The sequence below is a fragment of the Thamnophis elegans genome, chromosome 4 (assembly GCF_009769535.1).
Source record: "Thamnophis elegans isolate rThaEle1 chromosome 4, rThaEle1.pri, whole genome shotgun sequence".
Lineage (NCBI taxonomy): Eukaryota > Metazoa > Chordata > Lepidosauria > Squamata > Colubridae > Thamnophis > Thamnophis elegans.
The window spans coordinates 131,311,751-131,330,143 of NC_045544.1; the positions used below are offsets into that span (position 1 = coordinate 131,311,751).

Sequence of the window (18,393 nt, forward strand, 5' to 3'; positions counted from 1 at the left end):
CTAAACCTGGACTTCGTGAAATTGAAGAATATATGTTTATTCCTGAAGGTTTCCTCAATGCAGTTCCAAGTTTAATGTAATAAGATCTTCCATAAGCTGCCTGTGATTCTCCACAAATGGTTTTGAAAGATTGATTTCCAGACCATGGCAGCCAAAAGACTTGGGTTATTTGACACTTATATAAACAACATTCTATATTACCTCTTTCTGATCTCATTGTATATGCTGGACACAACTTCCCATCGTTCCCTTGTGAAGTGAATTCTAGCCTAACACATCTGGAGCATTCATATTTGGGAAAATGTCTTCCCAGTGGTTTGTGAATATTTCAGATAAGGGAGGAAAAACAAGATGAGGCACTGAAGAGAACAGATGTAGAGAGGCTGAGCCTATCACTAATGATCCTTATTGCTTTGCTGCCAAAAATCCAGAATCTGAACTCAAGCCCCATCTACCCACCTTACAGGAACTTTACCATCTTCATAAACAACTAGTAGGGAAGGATAGGTGGGTTGGCATGGCTGCATGTCAAAGCATCTGGAGTAGGTTGGTCCAGTTGAGAATATTTGCACATTGACTAAATTGGCAATAAGAATCAGGTAACCTATATTGGTTCTGTTCTGATAGTCTAGAGCTTGCGGTCTCCAAACCTGGCAACTTTAAGACTTGTGGACTTCAACTCCCAGAATTCCTCAGCCAGAATACTGGGAATTGAAGTTTACAAGTTTTAAAGTTACCAAGGTTGGACATCCCTGGTCTAGGGTCTCTTCCTGGGGGTAGGCTCTTACCATCAGGTGGCTGCTAAGCTGCACTTTATCCTGATGGTTGCTTCCAGCCTTAAGAAGCCAACTATTTTGACACTAAGGAGACCCTTGAAGAATTCATCGTTTCCCACAGATACAGAAAACAAATCCTTCAGTTGGTTTATTGAAAGCCCATTAGCTGAACATCTAGGTATAGAATTTTATATTGAATCCTAGATAGATTTCATTGGCCAGGAAGAACCAAGGAGGTCAGCCAATATTGTTGGACTTGTTGTGAATGACAACTACTTAGAAGAACAAAACCCACAGCTGTGTTAATTACAGAAAAGAAAAGGAAAAGGAAACCAAAACTGTGGATGCAATATTATTTAAATTGAAAGGATGACTATAGCATATATATAGAGAGTCCTCAAATTCCAACCATTTGTTTAGTGACTGGAGTTACAATGGAAAAAGTGACTTATGACCGCTGCAACATCCCCATGGTCATGTGGGCATGGCCAGGGTGGGCATGGCTAGCTTGACATCACTCCTGTTGGGGGTGCCTGTGGAGGTCCGAATGTTGTGCCAGCAAAAAATGGGCTCCTGAGCTCCGATTTGAACTGCGACGACCTCCTGCAACCCTGTGCCAGTGAAAACGGAGCTCCATTTTTGCTGGCAGAGGAACTGAGGGCTGGTTCTTCACTGTTTGCAGAGTAGCCCCGTGGGCCAGGTCTAAGCACCCTGCAGGCCAGATTCAGCCCATGGGCTTTGAGTTTGACATCCCTGATTTATAGAATACCTCTTAACCTTCACCGGAAGGAGCAAGAGAATAATGGACAAAGTTAGAGGATTTAGGAAGAATGTGGTTAAAATCAGAAACACACGTTAGGGGGAAGTGGAAAGTGTTTGATAAAGTTGTATTAGCAGTCTTGGCAGGTATGAAAGACCACCAGATGAGAGACAGTTGTGCTGCCTCAGAGGCTTTTATTATAGGAAAAGCTTAACAAATTTATCCAAATTAACTTACTACCTCTCCCTGCTATACTTACATTAAGGTCTATACTTACACCTATGAACAATTCTGTTCTCCTTTGTTGCCCAAGCTCATGACCAAGTCTTCAGCCATTGTTTAGTCATCGTCAAGTTAGTTGGCCTCTCTTGCTATAGGATGATGTTTTGAGCTGCTGCTGAAGCTTTGGCTTTGTATGGTCCCCTCAGTCTGTTATTTCTTTTGGGAGGTGGTGATTGAAGGAAGGTGCTTTACCAGCAGTTGGGCATAGCTGTCAGCGTCTCTGCAGGAGTGTGGAAGTTGATGGGCTCTGCTTCACTTTTCAACTCATTTGCTGCAGACATCCTGAAGACCAGATGTTTGCTCTTCCCTCACTGTCGGTTGGTTATTGAGTTGCACTTTATCCTATAGACTACAGAGTCCTCACTTTCCGTTCCTCTCTTCCCTTCCCCTCCTTTTGCTTTCCCGTTCCCCAGGGATGAAATCCACTTATCTTTGCTACCGGTTTGGTACCAATGTGAGCTCGTGCGCACATTCGCTCTCATGCGCCACCTCTGTGCATGTGCAGGACATTTCGCGCATGTGCAGAGCATTAAAAAAAAGGACATGATGAGGTCCAGGTGGGGTGGTTGGAGCCTGCTACCAAGCGTACCTGAAAAGTTGAGCGAACAGCGAGAGAGGTTAATCCGCTGTGCGATGAGACTTAGCTAGAAAGCAGTAGCTAATATAAATACCGTGTCACAGCTGATCGTCGGAAAAACGGGTTTGCCCAAACCAGCGTTTGGGTGAACAGGTAGCATTTTTATTACCATTTTGGGTAATAAACAGGCAGCATTTCACTCCTGCCTTTCTCCTTCCTTTTCCCTTCCCCTTTCTTCCCTTTCCATTTTCTTCCTTTTCCCTTTCCTCTTCTCCTCTTTCTCACTCTCTCCCCCACACAGCATTTTCCTTTTATAATTGGAAAGCAGGTATGGTTCATTGCTCTTTGACTGTCCTTGAACCCCCAGGGGAAAAAAGAAACGGAAGGAAACACTCCTGCCGGCCACTGCCAGCTTTTCCTTCCACACCACTTAATGACTCACTCAAGTACAGTATGATGTTGCAAAAGCCCAAATTTGAATACTTGTTTTTGTGTTTGGATGCGTCAGTGGAGCTAACTAACCGCACCACACACTGCTTTGACAGAAACGGCAACTCTGGTAAAAGCAAAGGTGGAGGACTTTGTATTTACAAACATAATAACTGGTGTACTAATGGTAGAGTTGCTTATGCTCACTGTTCTGCAGATGTGGAATTCTTAACTGTCATTTGTCGGCCATTTTATTTACCTAGAGAGATTTCTGTTATCACTGCTGTCTATATTCCACCTGATGCAAATGTTAGCGCAGCGCTCTCTAAGTTACATGACGCCAACGAGAGGCAGCAGCAAACTTACCCTGAGGGCACTTTTATCGTGGCTGGGTGTTGAGGATTCAGAAAATCCTCCACTTACGACCGGGAGGCCAGCAACAGTCTAGGCTGCGCCCTGATTGGCTGAGGCGCAGCATAGCCTGTTGCTAGCCAGCCGAGCCATCCTGATTGGCCAGGGTACTGTGTCAACAGTTGCTAGACGCTACCAGGCCTCCCATTGGTTCCCCTGTTTAAACTACCGAGTATAAATACCTTGGCGCGGAAATGTTACTTTTGAATCGCTGTCACTGCCGCTTTTGAATAAACCTTGTTCTTGTTTGAAGTCCTGGCTCTCGCGTCTTCCCTTCGACCCTTGATCCTCTAAACTGAGGATTTTAATCAAGCCAGTCTAAAGTCTGTTCTCCCTAAGTTTGTGCAGTATGTGCAGTGTACCACCAGAGGTAAGAATACTCTAGACCATATGTACTCATTAAGATAGGCATATAGAGCAATCCCCCATCTCCCATCTGGGTACGTCTGACCACATCTCTCTGCTACTGTGCCCAAAGTATATCCCCCTTAGGAAAAGGATACCACCAGGCCAGTGGTGGATTTCAAAATTTTTTGGAACCTCTTCTGTAGATGTGGCCTGCTTTCCGGGTCCACTGGTGGAACCTCTTCTAACTGGTTCGATAGATTTGACGAACTGGTTCTACTGAACTGGTGCGAACCTGTAGGAACCCACCTCTGCACCAGTCTTGAAAACTGTCCAAATCTGGCCAGAGGGAGCACTCTGCCAGTTGCAGGACTGCTTTGAGACTACCGAGTGGAGTATATTTGAACATTTGGAGCTGCAAGAATTCCCTGACACTGTGCTCTCATACATTAAAACATGCACAGACAACTTCCTGGGGGCGTGGCCTGTTGCCGAGGAGGGCTCCACCGAGCTCCTCAGAGATCTGGTCTGTATATCTAAATAAGATCATAGATAGCACCCCTTTTTGGCTAAGAAAGGGGCAGGGAGTAGCTCTGTAGGCTAGGGTCTATTCGTAAGCCACAGGCTTTTTCTTTTTTTGGCTGTGGATAGAGATTAGATCCAGCCGGAGCGGAGCTTTTATCTCCAGCCAGTTCTTCTCAGCTGCCTTTTTTTTTGGCAGCCCCAGACAGGCTAGCCCCCCCAGGACAAAACAAAGTTTTTTTTCAAGCTAGAATTGATACGGGCGGGTCCCACTCCTGTGAGATTTATGTTTTTATTACTATCTTAAATACCAGCACCATTTGTCTTAGAGACTTCTTTGTCTAAATGGATTTCAAAATGGCGATTTCTCTCCGTGGATGATTGATAGTGGATATACTTAGCCGGTTTTACCTTCCTGCAGACCGCTCCTTAACAAAATAAACTCTTCTTCTTCGGAAACAGAGGGGAGCAAAGCGCTGCTTACTTGTGTATTTATTATGGCACCCAGGTCAAAGAAGCGCCTTGCTACAAATGTGTCTAAAGAATTTAAAGAATTTTTACTGGAACCACAGCCTTTGTCTCCTATGCCTTCTACTGGAGAACTTTTAACACAGGAATATTTCTTTAAAATGTTTAATGATTTTAAACAAGAAATTAAGGAATTTGTATTGGAACTATATGATGATTTAAAGTCTAAAGTTAATCAAATGAAGGCGAACACGTTTGCAGCCGTGTCTGCCCTGTCAGATTATTCTGCTGAAATAGAGAACAAACTGGAAAGTTTGGAGAAGGCTAATTTTAATTTGACTACCAATATTCAAATTTTACAACAAAAAATTAGAGACACTGAACAACAGCTTATGATGATAAATTTTAATAGGAAGGCATTTGCAATAAGAGTCAGAGGATTCCGTGAAAAGGAGCAAGAGAATCTGAAACAGACCTTTGCTGAAGCCTTCAGCCATGCGGTGGGAAGCCCGGGACTTAATTTTGATTGGCAGATTCGGAAAATCTATCGCCAGAACTCATTGATAGCGGAACAGCGACAGCTCCCGAGGGACATAATTATACATTTCTCTACAAAAGAATCTAGAAACGCGATTGTGCAAAAGTTTCATAACAACAGTCTCCGAGTTGATGACCAGGACCTGATTGTCTTCAAAGATATACCTTTCCAGATGTTGAAAGCAAGAAGGGACTACACCTTTTTAACTAAAGAGCTTGGGAGTCAACAGATTCGATACAGATGGGAGGCCCCTGCCGGCATCACGGTTACATTTAAGAATCAAAGATTTCGTCTTAACTCTGTTTCGGAGGCTCAAGATTTCTACTGTAGGACTTTGAAGGCGGGACTTCCTGACTCACTTGGAAGAGAGGAGAGACAAGCGGAAGGAGAAGGCAAGCGGCAGGCCATGTGGCTGCAAGATGGAGGGGGTAGCCTTTCCTCCCTCGGAGAAGCAGAAAAACGGAGATCGAGGATTTAGACATTTCCAAATATTCGCCAAAGTTAAGGACTGAATGGGGGTTTGAGACCTCTCTCCGGTAGAAAAAGCGGACTAATTCTTATCAGAAGGGAAAGCTGGGTGAAACTACTTTGAGCTAGATTTTAAATTAACGTTAGCATAAATTTGATAGTGGTAAACATTAGACAAGCAAGGGATGAGGGTAAAATATATGTAGAATGATTTACGTTGCTTAAAGCTTATTAGAACAGAAAGCCGGTTGGGATTATCTTAATATAGGTGTAAAAAGAATGCGGAATGATTTATGTTGTTTAAATTTTGTTAGAAGGGACTATTTTAAAACAGAAGGTTAACTGACTCTTGCTGAAAGTATTATTTGAATATGTGGAATGATCCATGCTATTTAACTTTTATTAGAAGGGAAAGTTGGTTGAAATTGCTTTGAGTTAGATTTTAAACAAATGTTAGCATAAATTTGATAGTGGTAAATATCAGACAAGTAAGGGATGAGGGTAAAATGCATGTGGAATGAACTACGTTATTTAAATCCTATTAGAAGAGAAAGTCGGTTGGAATTATCTTAAGATAGAAGTTGATTTCTGTGTAAAGTAATATTTGATCTACGCTGCTTAACTTTACTAAAAAGGGGAAGTTTGGCTAGATTATTTTGAATTACTGTTTGAAAAGGAGGTTAAGAAAGATCATTTACGCTGTTTAAATTTTACTAGAAGGGAAAGCTTGATTACTCTTCTGCAAAGTAATTTGAATATGTGGCATGAACCACGTTGCTTAAATTTTATCGGAAGGGATCATAAGGTTTAGGAAGAGGAACGGGAGAGTCTACAGAAGGTTGGGGTAAATAGCAAAGAAGTAAGAGACGAGAATAAAATATAGATAGAATGATTTATACTATTTAAGCATAGATAAAGATGGGGGGCTGAGATCAACACAAAGAGTGGTTTCTTTTTTTTTTCTTTTTTTCTTTTCTCTTTTCTTTTCTCTCTTCTTTTTTTCTGTTTTTCTTTCTTTTGACATATTACTTTTATTTTTTAATCCATATGTATACAAGATATTTTAGACAGAAGGTAGTGCCAGGTGTGGGCCCTGGGAAGTCGGGAGGATTAGGGATGGGGATTTGTGGGGGGGGGTGGGGGGTGTTAACATAGTTTTAATAAGAACAAGAATGTATTTATATACGGTGGTTCTTTTTTTTTCTTTTTTTTTTTTTTTTCCTTGGTTCATTTTACTTTTATCAGATCAAACAACACTCGAATAAAGGCATACACCAAGGAGGGAGGTAGAGGGAAAGAAGAGGGAGGAGTAAGGAAGGAGTAAGGGGAATGTAAGGAGGGTGTCTGGGGAGTAAGGGGAGAAGGAAGGTTTGAGGGGAAAGGGAAGTAGGAGGGGAGTGTTAGAGGGAGAAAGGAAAGTTGGAGGGGGTAGATGGGGTGTATGGAGGATGGAAGGGTTAGGTGGGGTTGTGAATGATGAGTTGTGTTTCCTTTTTTTTGTTCGTTTTATCTCCTTTTTTTTCTTTTCTTATAGTAATAAGTATATAAGTGATTGCAAATGGAATGTGAAAAATGAATAAAATATATTATTAAAAAAAACAAAACATGCACAGACAATGTAACAGTGAATAGGCGCATCAGAGTTTACAGTAATCGTAAACCCTGGATGTCAGCAGAGGTACAATCACTTCTGAGAGCCCGAAACTCCACTTTCAAGGCAGGAAACGAAGACAGATACAATGAAGCCAGGGCAAACTTGAGAAGAGGCATTAAGCTGGCTAAACAGGAATACAAACAAAAGGTAGAGAAATATCTGGAAGATAATAACTCAAGACAGGTGTGGCAGGGGCTACACCACCTAACCAACTGTAAGTGCAATAGAAAAAAATAGCCACTGCTAATGCCCTGCTAGTAGAGGAGCTAAATAGCTTCTTCACCTGCTTTGAGGTCAAAAGATCAGTCTCTGTGGCTCTAGCCCAAAGGCCCTCTGACCTCCAGCCATTCACCCTGGATGAACATCAAGTGAGAGCTGAGCTGAAGGCTGTAAATCCCAACAAAGCTGCAGGTCCAGATGGGGGTGTTGGGGAAAGTGGTAAAAATCTGTGCTGACCAATTAACTTATACTTATATACTTATACTTACAAATCTTTTCAGAAATCTCAACTCTTGTCTCAAAACCATGATGCTAACTAACTGCATTGCCAGCAATTTTGTCTCATTTCAGCTTAGTCTCCCTCTCCCCCCTCCCCCCTTTCTGGTGAGTTTTACTTCTTGCTGATGATTCTCTTGACTTGGTCGGTTCGGTTGCTATTTAATTTGGAAGGGGCAGGAGGCCAGGACAGAAAGGGGGTTACCTCTAATGGTAAATAGGGCTGTGAAACTAAATTGCACCTTTCTGTGAAGAACAGAGCAACCTAGGATGCCGTATCTAGTCCTTTAATTGCATTACACTTTTCCGCCAGGCTTCAGCCTGGCTCCACCCGGCATGCTGCAAAGGGCTTGAATTAATTATTTACACTAGAATTTCCAAAGAGGGAGGGGGGATAAAACCACAGTAAAAGAACCAAGTGCAAGTAGAATTGATGTGAAGCATTAAATTTCCATAAAAAGGAAGCACTTTGAAAATCTGGGCACGCAGAACCGTAGTCTTCTGCCCAGACTTGGCATTAACCGAGCGTCCCTGGGAAGGGTGTTCTACTGGGAAGGGGTTGCCACTGAAAAGCCTTTTGTTTGCTTTAGCTCTCTGGCTGTGTAGGGTAGCACCCCAAGGAGCCTTCTGACCCTTTTTTCAGTGGTGTTGCAAGTGTTGGAAGAAATGTCCATCTGGGTTCAGTTCCAAGTGGGGAAAAGGACACTCGAAACATGGAGGCTGTTTGGAAAGATGGTTTAACGGTGGACAGGACCACTTGGCTTGAGCTCCTGAGCGGAAAAGGGCAGAGATGCTGAGAGTGCCCTGGTTTTATGCCCTCTCTGGACCCCACTCCAGAGCTTACCGTTCCTGTGTACGAAATGCATTCTGATTGGTGGTCAGACTCCCAGGGGGGCAGGGGTCTTAGCTAACTTTGTAGGCTGTCCTGAGAACCAAGCTTGTTTGAGCCGCTGGCTGATATAATCTTCCCTGGTGCCCTCTGGTGAGTTTCTTTTTGCTAGATGCCTTCTCCTGATGGAGGTAGATCTTCGTCATGTAGAGTAGACTGGCTCAGGCCTTAATGACCCATTGACAAAGGTGGGGGAGATGAGTTCCTGCCTCCTTTTTCAGGAGAAATATTCTGCCCTTTTAATATTTCCTACAATATTTCATTTTCTAGTAGAGGGGTGGGATTTAACTTCCTACACAACTTTGAACTGTCACTAAATGAATGGTTGTAAATCAAGGACTACCTAACATTCAGCATGGCTTTATTTTATCCTGTCATGCAGTCTAAAATGCAGTCATGTGAGGCAGAAGTTGGCAGTTAGGCAGATGTTGTAACTTTGGAACCGCGTTGTAAATACCCTTTTTGTGGGGCCGGTTGTGACTTCAGGCAGTCGCTAAGTAATTGGTTATAATACAATACAATACAATACAATAGCAGAGTTGGAAGGGACCTTGGAGGTCTTCTAGTCCAACCCCCTGCCTAGGCAGGAAACCCTACACCACTTCAGACAAATGGCTATCCAACATCTTCTTAAAGACTTCCAGTGTTGGGGCATTCACAACTTCTGGAGGCAACTTCTGTTCCACTGATTAATTGTTCTAACTGTCAGGAAATTTCTCCTCAGTTCTAAGTTTCTTCTCTCCTTGATTAGTTTCCACCCATTCTTCTTGTTCTACCCTCAGGTGCCTTGGAAAATAGTTTGACTCCCTCTTCTTTGTGGCAACCCCTGAGATATTGGAACAGTGTTATCATGTCTCCCCTAGTCCTTCTTTCTATTAAACTAGACATACCCAGTTCCTGCAACCGTTCTTCATATGTTTTAGCTCCAGTCCCCTAATCATCTTTGTTGCTTTTCTCTGCACTCTTTTTAGAGTCTCCACATCTTTTCTACATCGTGGTGACCAAAACTGAATGCAGTATTCCAAGTGTGGCCTTATATAGGGGCATTATAAAGTGGTATTAACATTTCATTTGATCTTGATTCTATCCCTCTGTTTATGCAGCCTAGAACTGTGTTGGCTTTTTTGGCAGCTGCTGCACAGGGCTGGCTCTTATTTAAATGGTTGTCCACTAAGACTCCAACATCCCTTTCACAGTTTACTGTTGAGCAAGGTACCACCTATACTGTACCTGTGCATTTCATTTTTCTTGCCTAAATGTGGAACCGTACTCTTTTCACCATTGAATTTTATTTTATTAGATAGTGCCCAATGTTCAAGTTTGTCAAGATCCTTCTGTATCTTTAGCCTATCTTCTGGAGTGTTGGTTATTCCTGCCAGCTTGGTGTCATCTGCAAATTTGATGAGTTCCGCATTTATTCCCTCATCCAAATCATTGATGAAGATGTTGAAGAGTACTTGGCCAAAAACAGAGCCTTGGGGTACTCCACTGCATACTTCCCTCCATGTAGATGCAGTTCCATTGAGGACTACATGATGAGTGCGGTTAGTCAGCCAATTACGAATCCATCTGGTGGTGATGCTGTCTAACCCACATTCTTCTACTTTATCTAGTAGTAGGTTATGGTCTACCTTATCAAATGCCTTACTGAAGTCCAGGTAAACTATATTGACAACATTCCTCTGGTCTACTAATTTTGTCACATTATCAAATAATGCAATAAGATTAGTCTAGCATGATCTGTTTTTGACAAACCCATGTTGGCTTTTGGCTATTACTTTGTTTGCTTCTAGGTGTTCACTAATTTGTTGCTTATCTTTTCCAGAATCTTTTCTGGTATTGAGGTCAGGCTGATAGGTCTGTAGTTTCCTGGATCTGTTTTTTCCCCTTTGTTGAAGATGGGAACCACATTAGCTCTTTTCCAGTCCTCTGGTAGTTCCCTGGTATTCCAGGATCTCTGTAAGATATAGTTCAGTGGTTCTGAGATCTTGTCTGCCAGTTCCTTCAGAACCCTTGGGTGTAATCCATCCGGTCCTTGTGATTTGAACTCATCTCGGGTAGACAGGTACTCACTTACCATTTTCTTCCCTATTTCAACTTGTGTTCCTAATCTGATTTTTGTGGTGCTGTTTTTGATAGGTTGGACTGTTTAATCCCTTTGTGTAAAGACAAAGGCAAAATATGAGTTAAATAGTTCTGCTTTCTCCCTGTTGCTTGTCACCTTCTTGCCATTTTCTCCCAGCAATGGACCAATTGTTTCCTTAACTTTTTTCTTGTTTTTAACATGTTGGAAGAAGCTTCTTTTGTTATTTTTTACTTTTGTGGCAAGTCTTTCTTCATTGTGAGCCTTAGCTTTCTTCACTTCATCTTTACATGCTCGGGCTATTTGCTGATATTTGCCTTAGTTATGTCCCCCCCCCCCCCTTCCACTTTTTATACTTATCTTTTTTGTCTTTCAATTTGTCAGAGAGTTCTTTATGCAGTCATGCTGGTTTCTTTTGGGAGCTGTTATTTTTCTTCTTCATTGGTATTGTGCTAGCCTGGGCTTTTGTAATCTCATTAGTTTAGCTCTCTCTAAGTTATTGAAATTAGCTCTCTTAAAGTCCAAGACTCTAGTTTCACTTAGTTCTACTACTTATGTTTGCATAATGTTAAGTTCCAATATTGCATGGTCACTTGCCCCCAGGGTTCCTGTGGCTTCAACACCTTCTATCATTTCCTCTCTGTTAGTGAGAATTAAGTCCAATATGGCTGATCCCCTTATTTCCTTCTCTACTTTTTGGGACACAAAGTTGTCTGCTAGGTTTGTTAGGAACCTGTTGGATCTTCCACTTGGTGCAGAGTTTGTTTCTCAGTTGATGTCAGGGTAGTTAAAATCCCCCACTACTATAGTGGTGTGCTTCCTACATACCTTAGTTAGCTGACTAGCAAAAAGTTCATCTACTTCCTCTGCTTGGTTGGGTGGCCTGTAATATAGACCTATGGCAATGTCATTTCCCCCTCAACCTTTAATATTGACCCAAATGCATTCAAGGTAGTTCTCATCATTGTTGTGCTCTATTTCTGTAGAGAGTTAATTATTTCTTATATATAGTGCAACTCCACCTCTTCTTTTATTTGGTCTATTTCTTTTAAACAATTTAAATCCTTCTAGCTGTATGTTCCATTTGTCGATTTCATCCCACCAAGTTTCTGTAATGGCAACAATATCGTATCTGCCCTCTTTTACTTGAATTTCTAATTCGCCCTGTTTATTCCTCATACTCTGTGCATTGGTGTATAGACATTTGAGTCCATTTTGATTGACCCTGTGTTCACTGTCTACATAACCTGTGTTATGCCTGACTGCCCTTATTTTCTTGCCACTTGTATGATTCATGCACATGGTATGGCACTCCCACAAGAAGCAGAAATGCCTCCTGGCAAACAGATGTTCTAAATCGGTTAGTCAACTATTTCAATTTTGGCTGGCTCAGGAATTCTGGGAGTTGAAGTCCAAATGTCACTAAACAGCCATAGTTGCCCAGTCCGCCTCTAAATACTATGCTTCATTTTGCTGCTACCCTTTCTGATCAATCTTTTTTCTTTCAAAGATATTGCAAAGCATGCAGATACTGTTATTTTACCTATTTGGCTATCTAGAAAGAAGGGGTGTAATTTAGGTAAACAAACAGCATCTAAAAGGAATTGAGACAACATCTATTTTTAAGATCATAGTCTGGAGGAGTCCTACAAACCTATACCACATTATTAATCCTAAATATGTACCATACTGTGTCAACAAAAATCACTATTGCTTTCACATAAGATGTTATGCCTCTTAGCATAGCCATGTTTTGGCTTAGTCTGGTTCACATAGGATTAGGGGTGGGTTGCTGGGGGTTCGCACAGGTTCGGGTGATCCTCTAGCTAGGATTCTTCCCAGTTCGGTGAACCCCCAAATGCCACCCCTGGCTGACTACACCCACCCGTCCCCTCCCAGGAGTCTCCAAATGGTCCGTTCATCATGCCAGGTAAGTGCAGGACCCGCACAGAGGCTCGGAGAAGGGGAAAACATGCCTATTGGCGGTTCCGGAAGTCTGGAAATGGGCCTCCTTCGGGCTCCGGAGCCTTGGGGGGGAAGCAGTTTTCGCCCTCCAGGAGGCTCGAGGATAGTTTCCAAAGCCTGGGGAGGGCAAAAAACAGGCCTACCGGAAGTCCAGAAAGAAACCCGTTGCTGCAATTTTTGAAGCCCACCCCTGCATAGTATGCTAAGGAAATGATTGAGTGTCTTCTAATACATTGATAGCTGATTCCATCTTAGCCCAGTCTGTTGTAGAGCAGGGGTGTCAAACTCACGTTGTCATGGGACATATCGCGACTTTTCCCCCCTTTGCTAAACTGGGCATGGGTGTGGCCAGCGCATGACTCATCTGGCTCTTGGGCTGTGAGTTTGACACCCCTGCTGTAGAATAGTCCTTATGAGGATAAATGTACAGTTTTCTCTACAGTGGAATGGCATGTTAAAAGGATTACACAGTGTCTTATTTTGCTTTCCTCAGCTGTCTGAATTTTTTTGTTTTTTAAGAGACAGCATCTATCCCTACAGCAAATTAGCCTGACTGTGAGGGGGGGCGATGTACTGTGTTTTTCCACAATTAACTAAGACATTTCCCAATATTTCGACATAAGGTGGCCTTGTTCATAGATCATGCTTAATTGGTGCCTGCCGGATGTGGCCAGTGCACTGTGTGAATAAAGAAACAAGGTCAGTTGAGACAGTCAACTAATCTTAATTTAGATTTATCTTCAGATAGCTCCAGCTGTGTTTGCAATTAACTGAAAGGTGCTGTTGAAAAGGCAATTGGATTTTCTTGGGGATTTTTTTCCCCCTTAAAAATGTTTTGCTTCAAGTCCAAGAAGCTTTGCTTTCAAGGAAAAAAAAACCTCAAGAAAGTAGAATAGAATAAGAGTTGGAAAGGATCTTGCAGGTCTTCTAGTCCAACCCCCTGCTTAGGCAGGAAACCCTACACCACTTCAGACAAATGGTTCTCCAACATCTTTTAAAAAACTTCCATTGTTGGAGGGTTTACAACTTCTGGAGGCAAGTTGTTCTACTGATTAATTGTTCTAACTGTCAGGAAATTTCTCTTTAGTCCTTCTCTCCTTGATTAGTTTCCACCCATTGCTTCTTGTCCTGCCCTCAGGTGCTTCTTTCTATTAAACTAGACATACCCAGTTCCTGCAAACATTCTTCATATGTTTTAGCCTCCAGTTCCCTAATCCTCTTTGTTGCTCTTCTCTGCACTATTTCTAGAGTTTCAACATCTTTTTTACCTCATGGCGACCAAAACTAAATGCCCGTATTCCAAGTATGGCCTTACCAAGGCTTTATAAAGTGGTATTAACATTTCACGTGATCCTGACTCTATCCCTTTGTTTAAATCAGTTGCCTTTTAAACAGCACCTTTGAGACAACCATGATCTGGATGGTTGAAAATCTCCATAGGCCTGTGTGATTAAAATATTTCTCCCAATCAATCCCCCTCGATTGAAACAGTGTACAAACTCTCTTTCCTGTAAGTAAGCAAATGAATTAATTAGCTGTGTCAATGAAACAGCTGACGGGAGACTTGAATGACCTATTCCTAGAATCCTCTCTAGAAACTGTCTCTGTATCACTTCCAGTTTTCACCCACTTACATCCTCCATGAGAAGTATTGAGGTTTTGTCCTCTTTTGTGGTGTGCGGAAAGGCAGTTAACATGGCTGCACCACATGATTAACAGACACATTCTCAATTGGGTCCTAGAAGTACACACAGTTGGGGTAAATAACTGGAAGAGTGAAGGTTTTAAGCAGCTATGCTCTTGAACATTTCTGTAGTTTTCTTACAGAAAAATATTTCAGGGGTCTCCAACCTTGGCAACTTTAAGCCTAGTGGAGTTCAACTCCCAGAGTTGAAGTTCACCAGGCTTAAAGTTGCCACGGTTGGAGACCCTGAAATACTTGGGTGCCTAATGAGTCAAGGACACTTCCTTGGTCTCTGGAGTATCATAGCTGTGGAAACACCTCAAGGCAATTCCATCTCAACTTTTGTCTTCCAGCAACCCAAAGACACCATGCGGCTGGATGAGACAATGTTGGTCAAGCAACTGTTGCCAGAGATCTGCCATTTCATCCACACCTACCGTGAAGGGAATCAACATGCTACAGAGCTACGCAATTCCGCCTCTGGGGTTCTCTTTTCTCTCAGCTGCAACAATTTTAACGCGGTGTTCAGCCGTATATCTACCAGGTGAGTGCTTGATGGAGCTCTTTCCCTCCGGATCAGTCTTAAAAATGTCACCAAAGTTGTGCTGCCACCCTCTGACTGTAGTTAAATCAGATAAAGACATTTGTTGAATGAAGTATTGCTGCCCAAGATAGCCTGTCTCCTGTGCCCTTGTGCTCTATTTATAGTAGGCTGCTTGCTTGGATTTCAATTATCAGTGAAGGTTTACATTAATTTTGTCATTTGAAAGAATGCACATGAAGGTGATAGAGAGACTTGAAAAGGTGCAGTAATGAAAACAAATTGATCTCACTAACATGATTTGATTTCTGTCACAGAGGCCATCGATACTTTGATCCAGTGGTGGGATTCAGCTGGTTCGCACCTATTCGGGAGAACTGGTTGGTAACTTTTCAGGCAGTTTGGAGAACCGGTTGTTGGAAGAAATCTCCTTTTGTTTTTCCCCACTTTACAGGGCTAATCCTGTAAGGAAAGCAGGAAGGAAACATTCTGACCTCCTTACAAAAACTGTCTCTCCGGTTAACCCTGATTACATTGTAAGAGCTAAGGCGAAGCACCCATCGACGGGAGTGATGTTGAGTTGGCCACACCCACCCAGTCACGTGACCACTGTGCCCCGCCTACCCAGCTGGCCATTAGGGCAAAGAACCAGTTGTTAAATTATTTGAATCCCACCACTGCTTTGATCCCAGTTCCGTTCCATGCTGTCTATCCTTGAAAAAGATTGACAGCTTTTGGACTTTGTATGGCCCATTCCAAGATCGCACCATTGAGATCTGATGGCCAACAGCCAGATTTTGGTGTGATTTCTTTTCTCTTTCTAAAATAAAAGTGGAAATGCTGCCGAGAGGCAAACTACTCTGTACTTAAAAGTCTCCTTCAACCTCGCCCATAGGAATACATTGATTCACCTCCTACTGAGCATGCCCAGTTTTTGACTCTGTCATCAAGCAAAGGAGTCGTGTGTGAGGGGTGCTGGTGCTAAGAAAATTAGCGTGTCCGTGAATTCTACAGAATGGCTCAGCGTAAAGCCATTCGCACGTCGCGAAAGTCTACCGTTTAACTGTCTTGTAGGAGCTGCTTTAGGGCAGCCCGTTAGGGTCTGGTCATATGGATGCTTTGATTAACGACTGTCATGGTTTATGATGGAAATCCCAGGCTCCATTATGATCAGAAGTCAAGAACTTCCTGTATTTGAGCGCCATCATTAAATTAAAAGTTCCTGACAGACAAGCTTCCTGATTTGAGGAAGACTTCTTTCTTGTATCTTTTTTGACTAGCAATGGTGTTGAGTTGGAGAGTATTAATAAAATTGAATATCCATTCCCGGATTTCATTTAAACTATTATTAATACAGAAAACAGGCAAACAAGCCTATTTTCAACCTAAAAGTATGTGGCAAATCGTGAGCCTCTTAAAATTTATATTTAATACATTAAAGAAACTACTGCTGAGAATAGTTTTCTGTTTACTTTCTTCCTAAAATGCTTTGTGATCACAAGGCAATCCTTTATTTGAAAATATGCCTATCTGGGAAAGCAAAAAAGGAAATGTTGACTGGTCATCCTAGGTTCTAGATATGATGGTGAGAAGCCATTTCACTATTATTTTCTCTAAAATATAAGCTTTCATGACCGGATGCATCCAAAACTGATGCCATTTGTAGGGCAAGCTTCTTCCACATAATCGGCTATATTGACTGAACATTCTGGGAAATGTAGCCTCCAGTGCACCCAAAAGGCATAGGATTAGGCAACGTTTTTGTGTGGAAATACATTCTGAGTAGGAACAGCTTCAGGCCGTAGTCATCACACTGGCCGATCTATGATTAAAGGTTGTGTCAGCTAAACTTCGAAAACCTTTTGTAACATCTGTTCCAAAGAATTGTTTCATGCCTCTAGTTTTGAAGGAAGTGTCCTTTGTCTTTTGTACTAAATGTCTTAATGGCAACAGCTTGTGTCTAGGAAAGATGATGTCTCATTCAGAATAACAGAATTGGAAGGGACCTTGGAAGTCTTCTACTCTAATCCTCTGCTCAGGATTTTAGACAAATGGTTGTCCAATCTCTTCTTAGAGTGTTGGAGCACCCACAACTTCTGGAGGCAAGTTGTTCCACTGATTACCGTATTTTTCGGAGTATAAGATGCATCAGAGTATAAGTCGCAACAAGATTTTGAAGAGGCAAATTTAAAAAAAAAGTTTTTGCACTCTGCAGACCTCCCAAAAATGACGTGTTTTTTGTTTTACAAAGGACATGCATAGCCTTTAGGAGGCTTATAGAGTGCTCCTGGGGGCTGGGGGGGGGGTGGGAATGAGCAAAAAACAGCCCATTTTCCGCTCATTTTTGCCCTCCCCAACCCCCAGGAGCACTCTAGAAGTCTCCTAAAGGCTATGCACAACCATTTTGGTGAAGGGGGAGGGGTTTGGGGAGGCCAAAAAGGTTGTGTTCAGTGTATAAGACGCACCTTTTTCCCTCAAAAAAGAGGGTGAAAATCTCTTTTTTGAGGGAAAAAGGTGCGTCTTATACTCCAAAAATACGGTAATTGTTCTGTCAGGAAATTTCTCGTTAGTTCTAAGTTGCTTCTCTCCTTTATTAGTTTCCACCATTGCTTCTTGTCCTGCTTTCAGGTGCTTTGGAGACTCTCTTGACCTATTCTTCTTTGTGGCAGCCCCATACACATTGGAAAACTGCTATCATGTCACCCCATATTCATAGGAGGGGGCCATGAAACAGGATACATCAATATGCTTCTTGAGTTATGTCATTAGGCATTCTCTTTCCTCATCTTAGCTGTATTGGTTGGGAAGATGGATAGGGGTTGATTTCAATTGATGTCTTCAATTTGTGATCTCAATTGTATAGACATTAAAGAGGTGGCCATTTGGCTCCCATCTGCAAGTGTAATATTGCTGCTGTTTCTCTGGAGAACCCTGTTTTTGATTTAAGATCTGCAGAGGGATTTCCGTCTCATTTCCATGTCAGATTGGAGTAATTAAATATTTTTGTGCCTGGGTGAAATGGAACAACTCCCTTAGTGTTTCTGTTTTCAGATATGCCTCTGTAGATTTGAAACTTAAGCAACCAAGTTTTTATTTTATTTTTCAACTTACATTGAATACTTGGTTCAGTTATTTGTAGCGCCCTGGCCAGAACATGGGTCATTTAGAAAATGAGACAAGAAAATGCACATGTAAATTTAATTATACAATTAATTGAATTGGGGTCAAGGCTTGGACGGTTGGGAGTTTCGTTCGTTTTTTTTTTGGCTGGCTTCATTCTGGAGCTGTGAATGATATCAAGGAACTGTACTCATGGAAAATTCATTAGTGACTTGGGTTTATTGCATATAAACTAATAGCACATATTTAACACTGTAGGGGATACAATCACTGAGGGGGATGCTCAGCGTTTAAAGATGCTGAGGCGTTTAAAGTCAACAGCCCAGCATGATGCTAACGTGCTCCAACGTTTGCCAACCTAGCAGTTTCAAAGCATGTAATGCAAG

General features: G+C 42.1%; 1 protein-coding gene across 1 annotated transcript in view; it reads left to right on the forward strand.

The window, feature by feature from the left end:
* NF1 (neurofibromin 1) overlaps positions 1 to 18,393 on the forward strand; it is a 261,133-nt gene that overhangs the window by 18,631 nt on the left and 224,109 nt on the right. Inside the window, 1 exon segment of the mRNA XM_032217021.1 lies at positions 14,700 to 14,890. Coding sequence (XP_032072912.1) covers positions 14,700 to 14,890 — 191 coding nt within the window.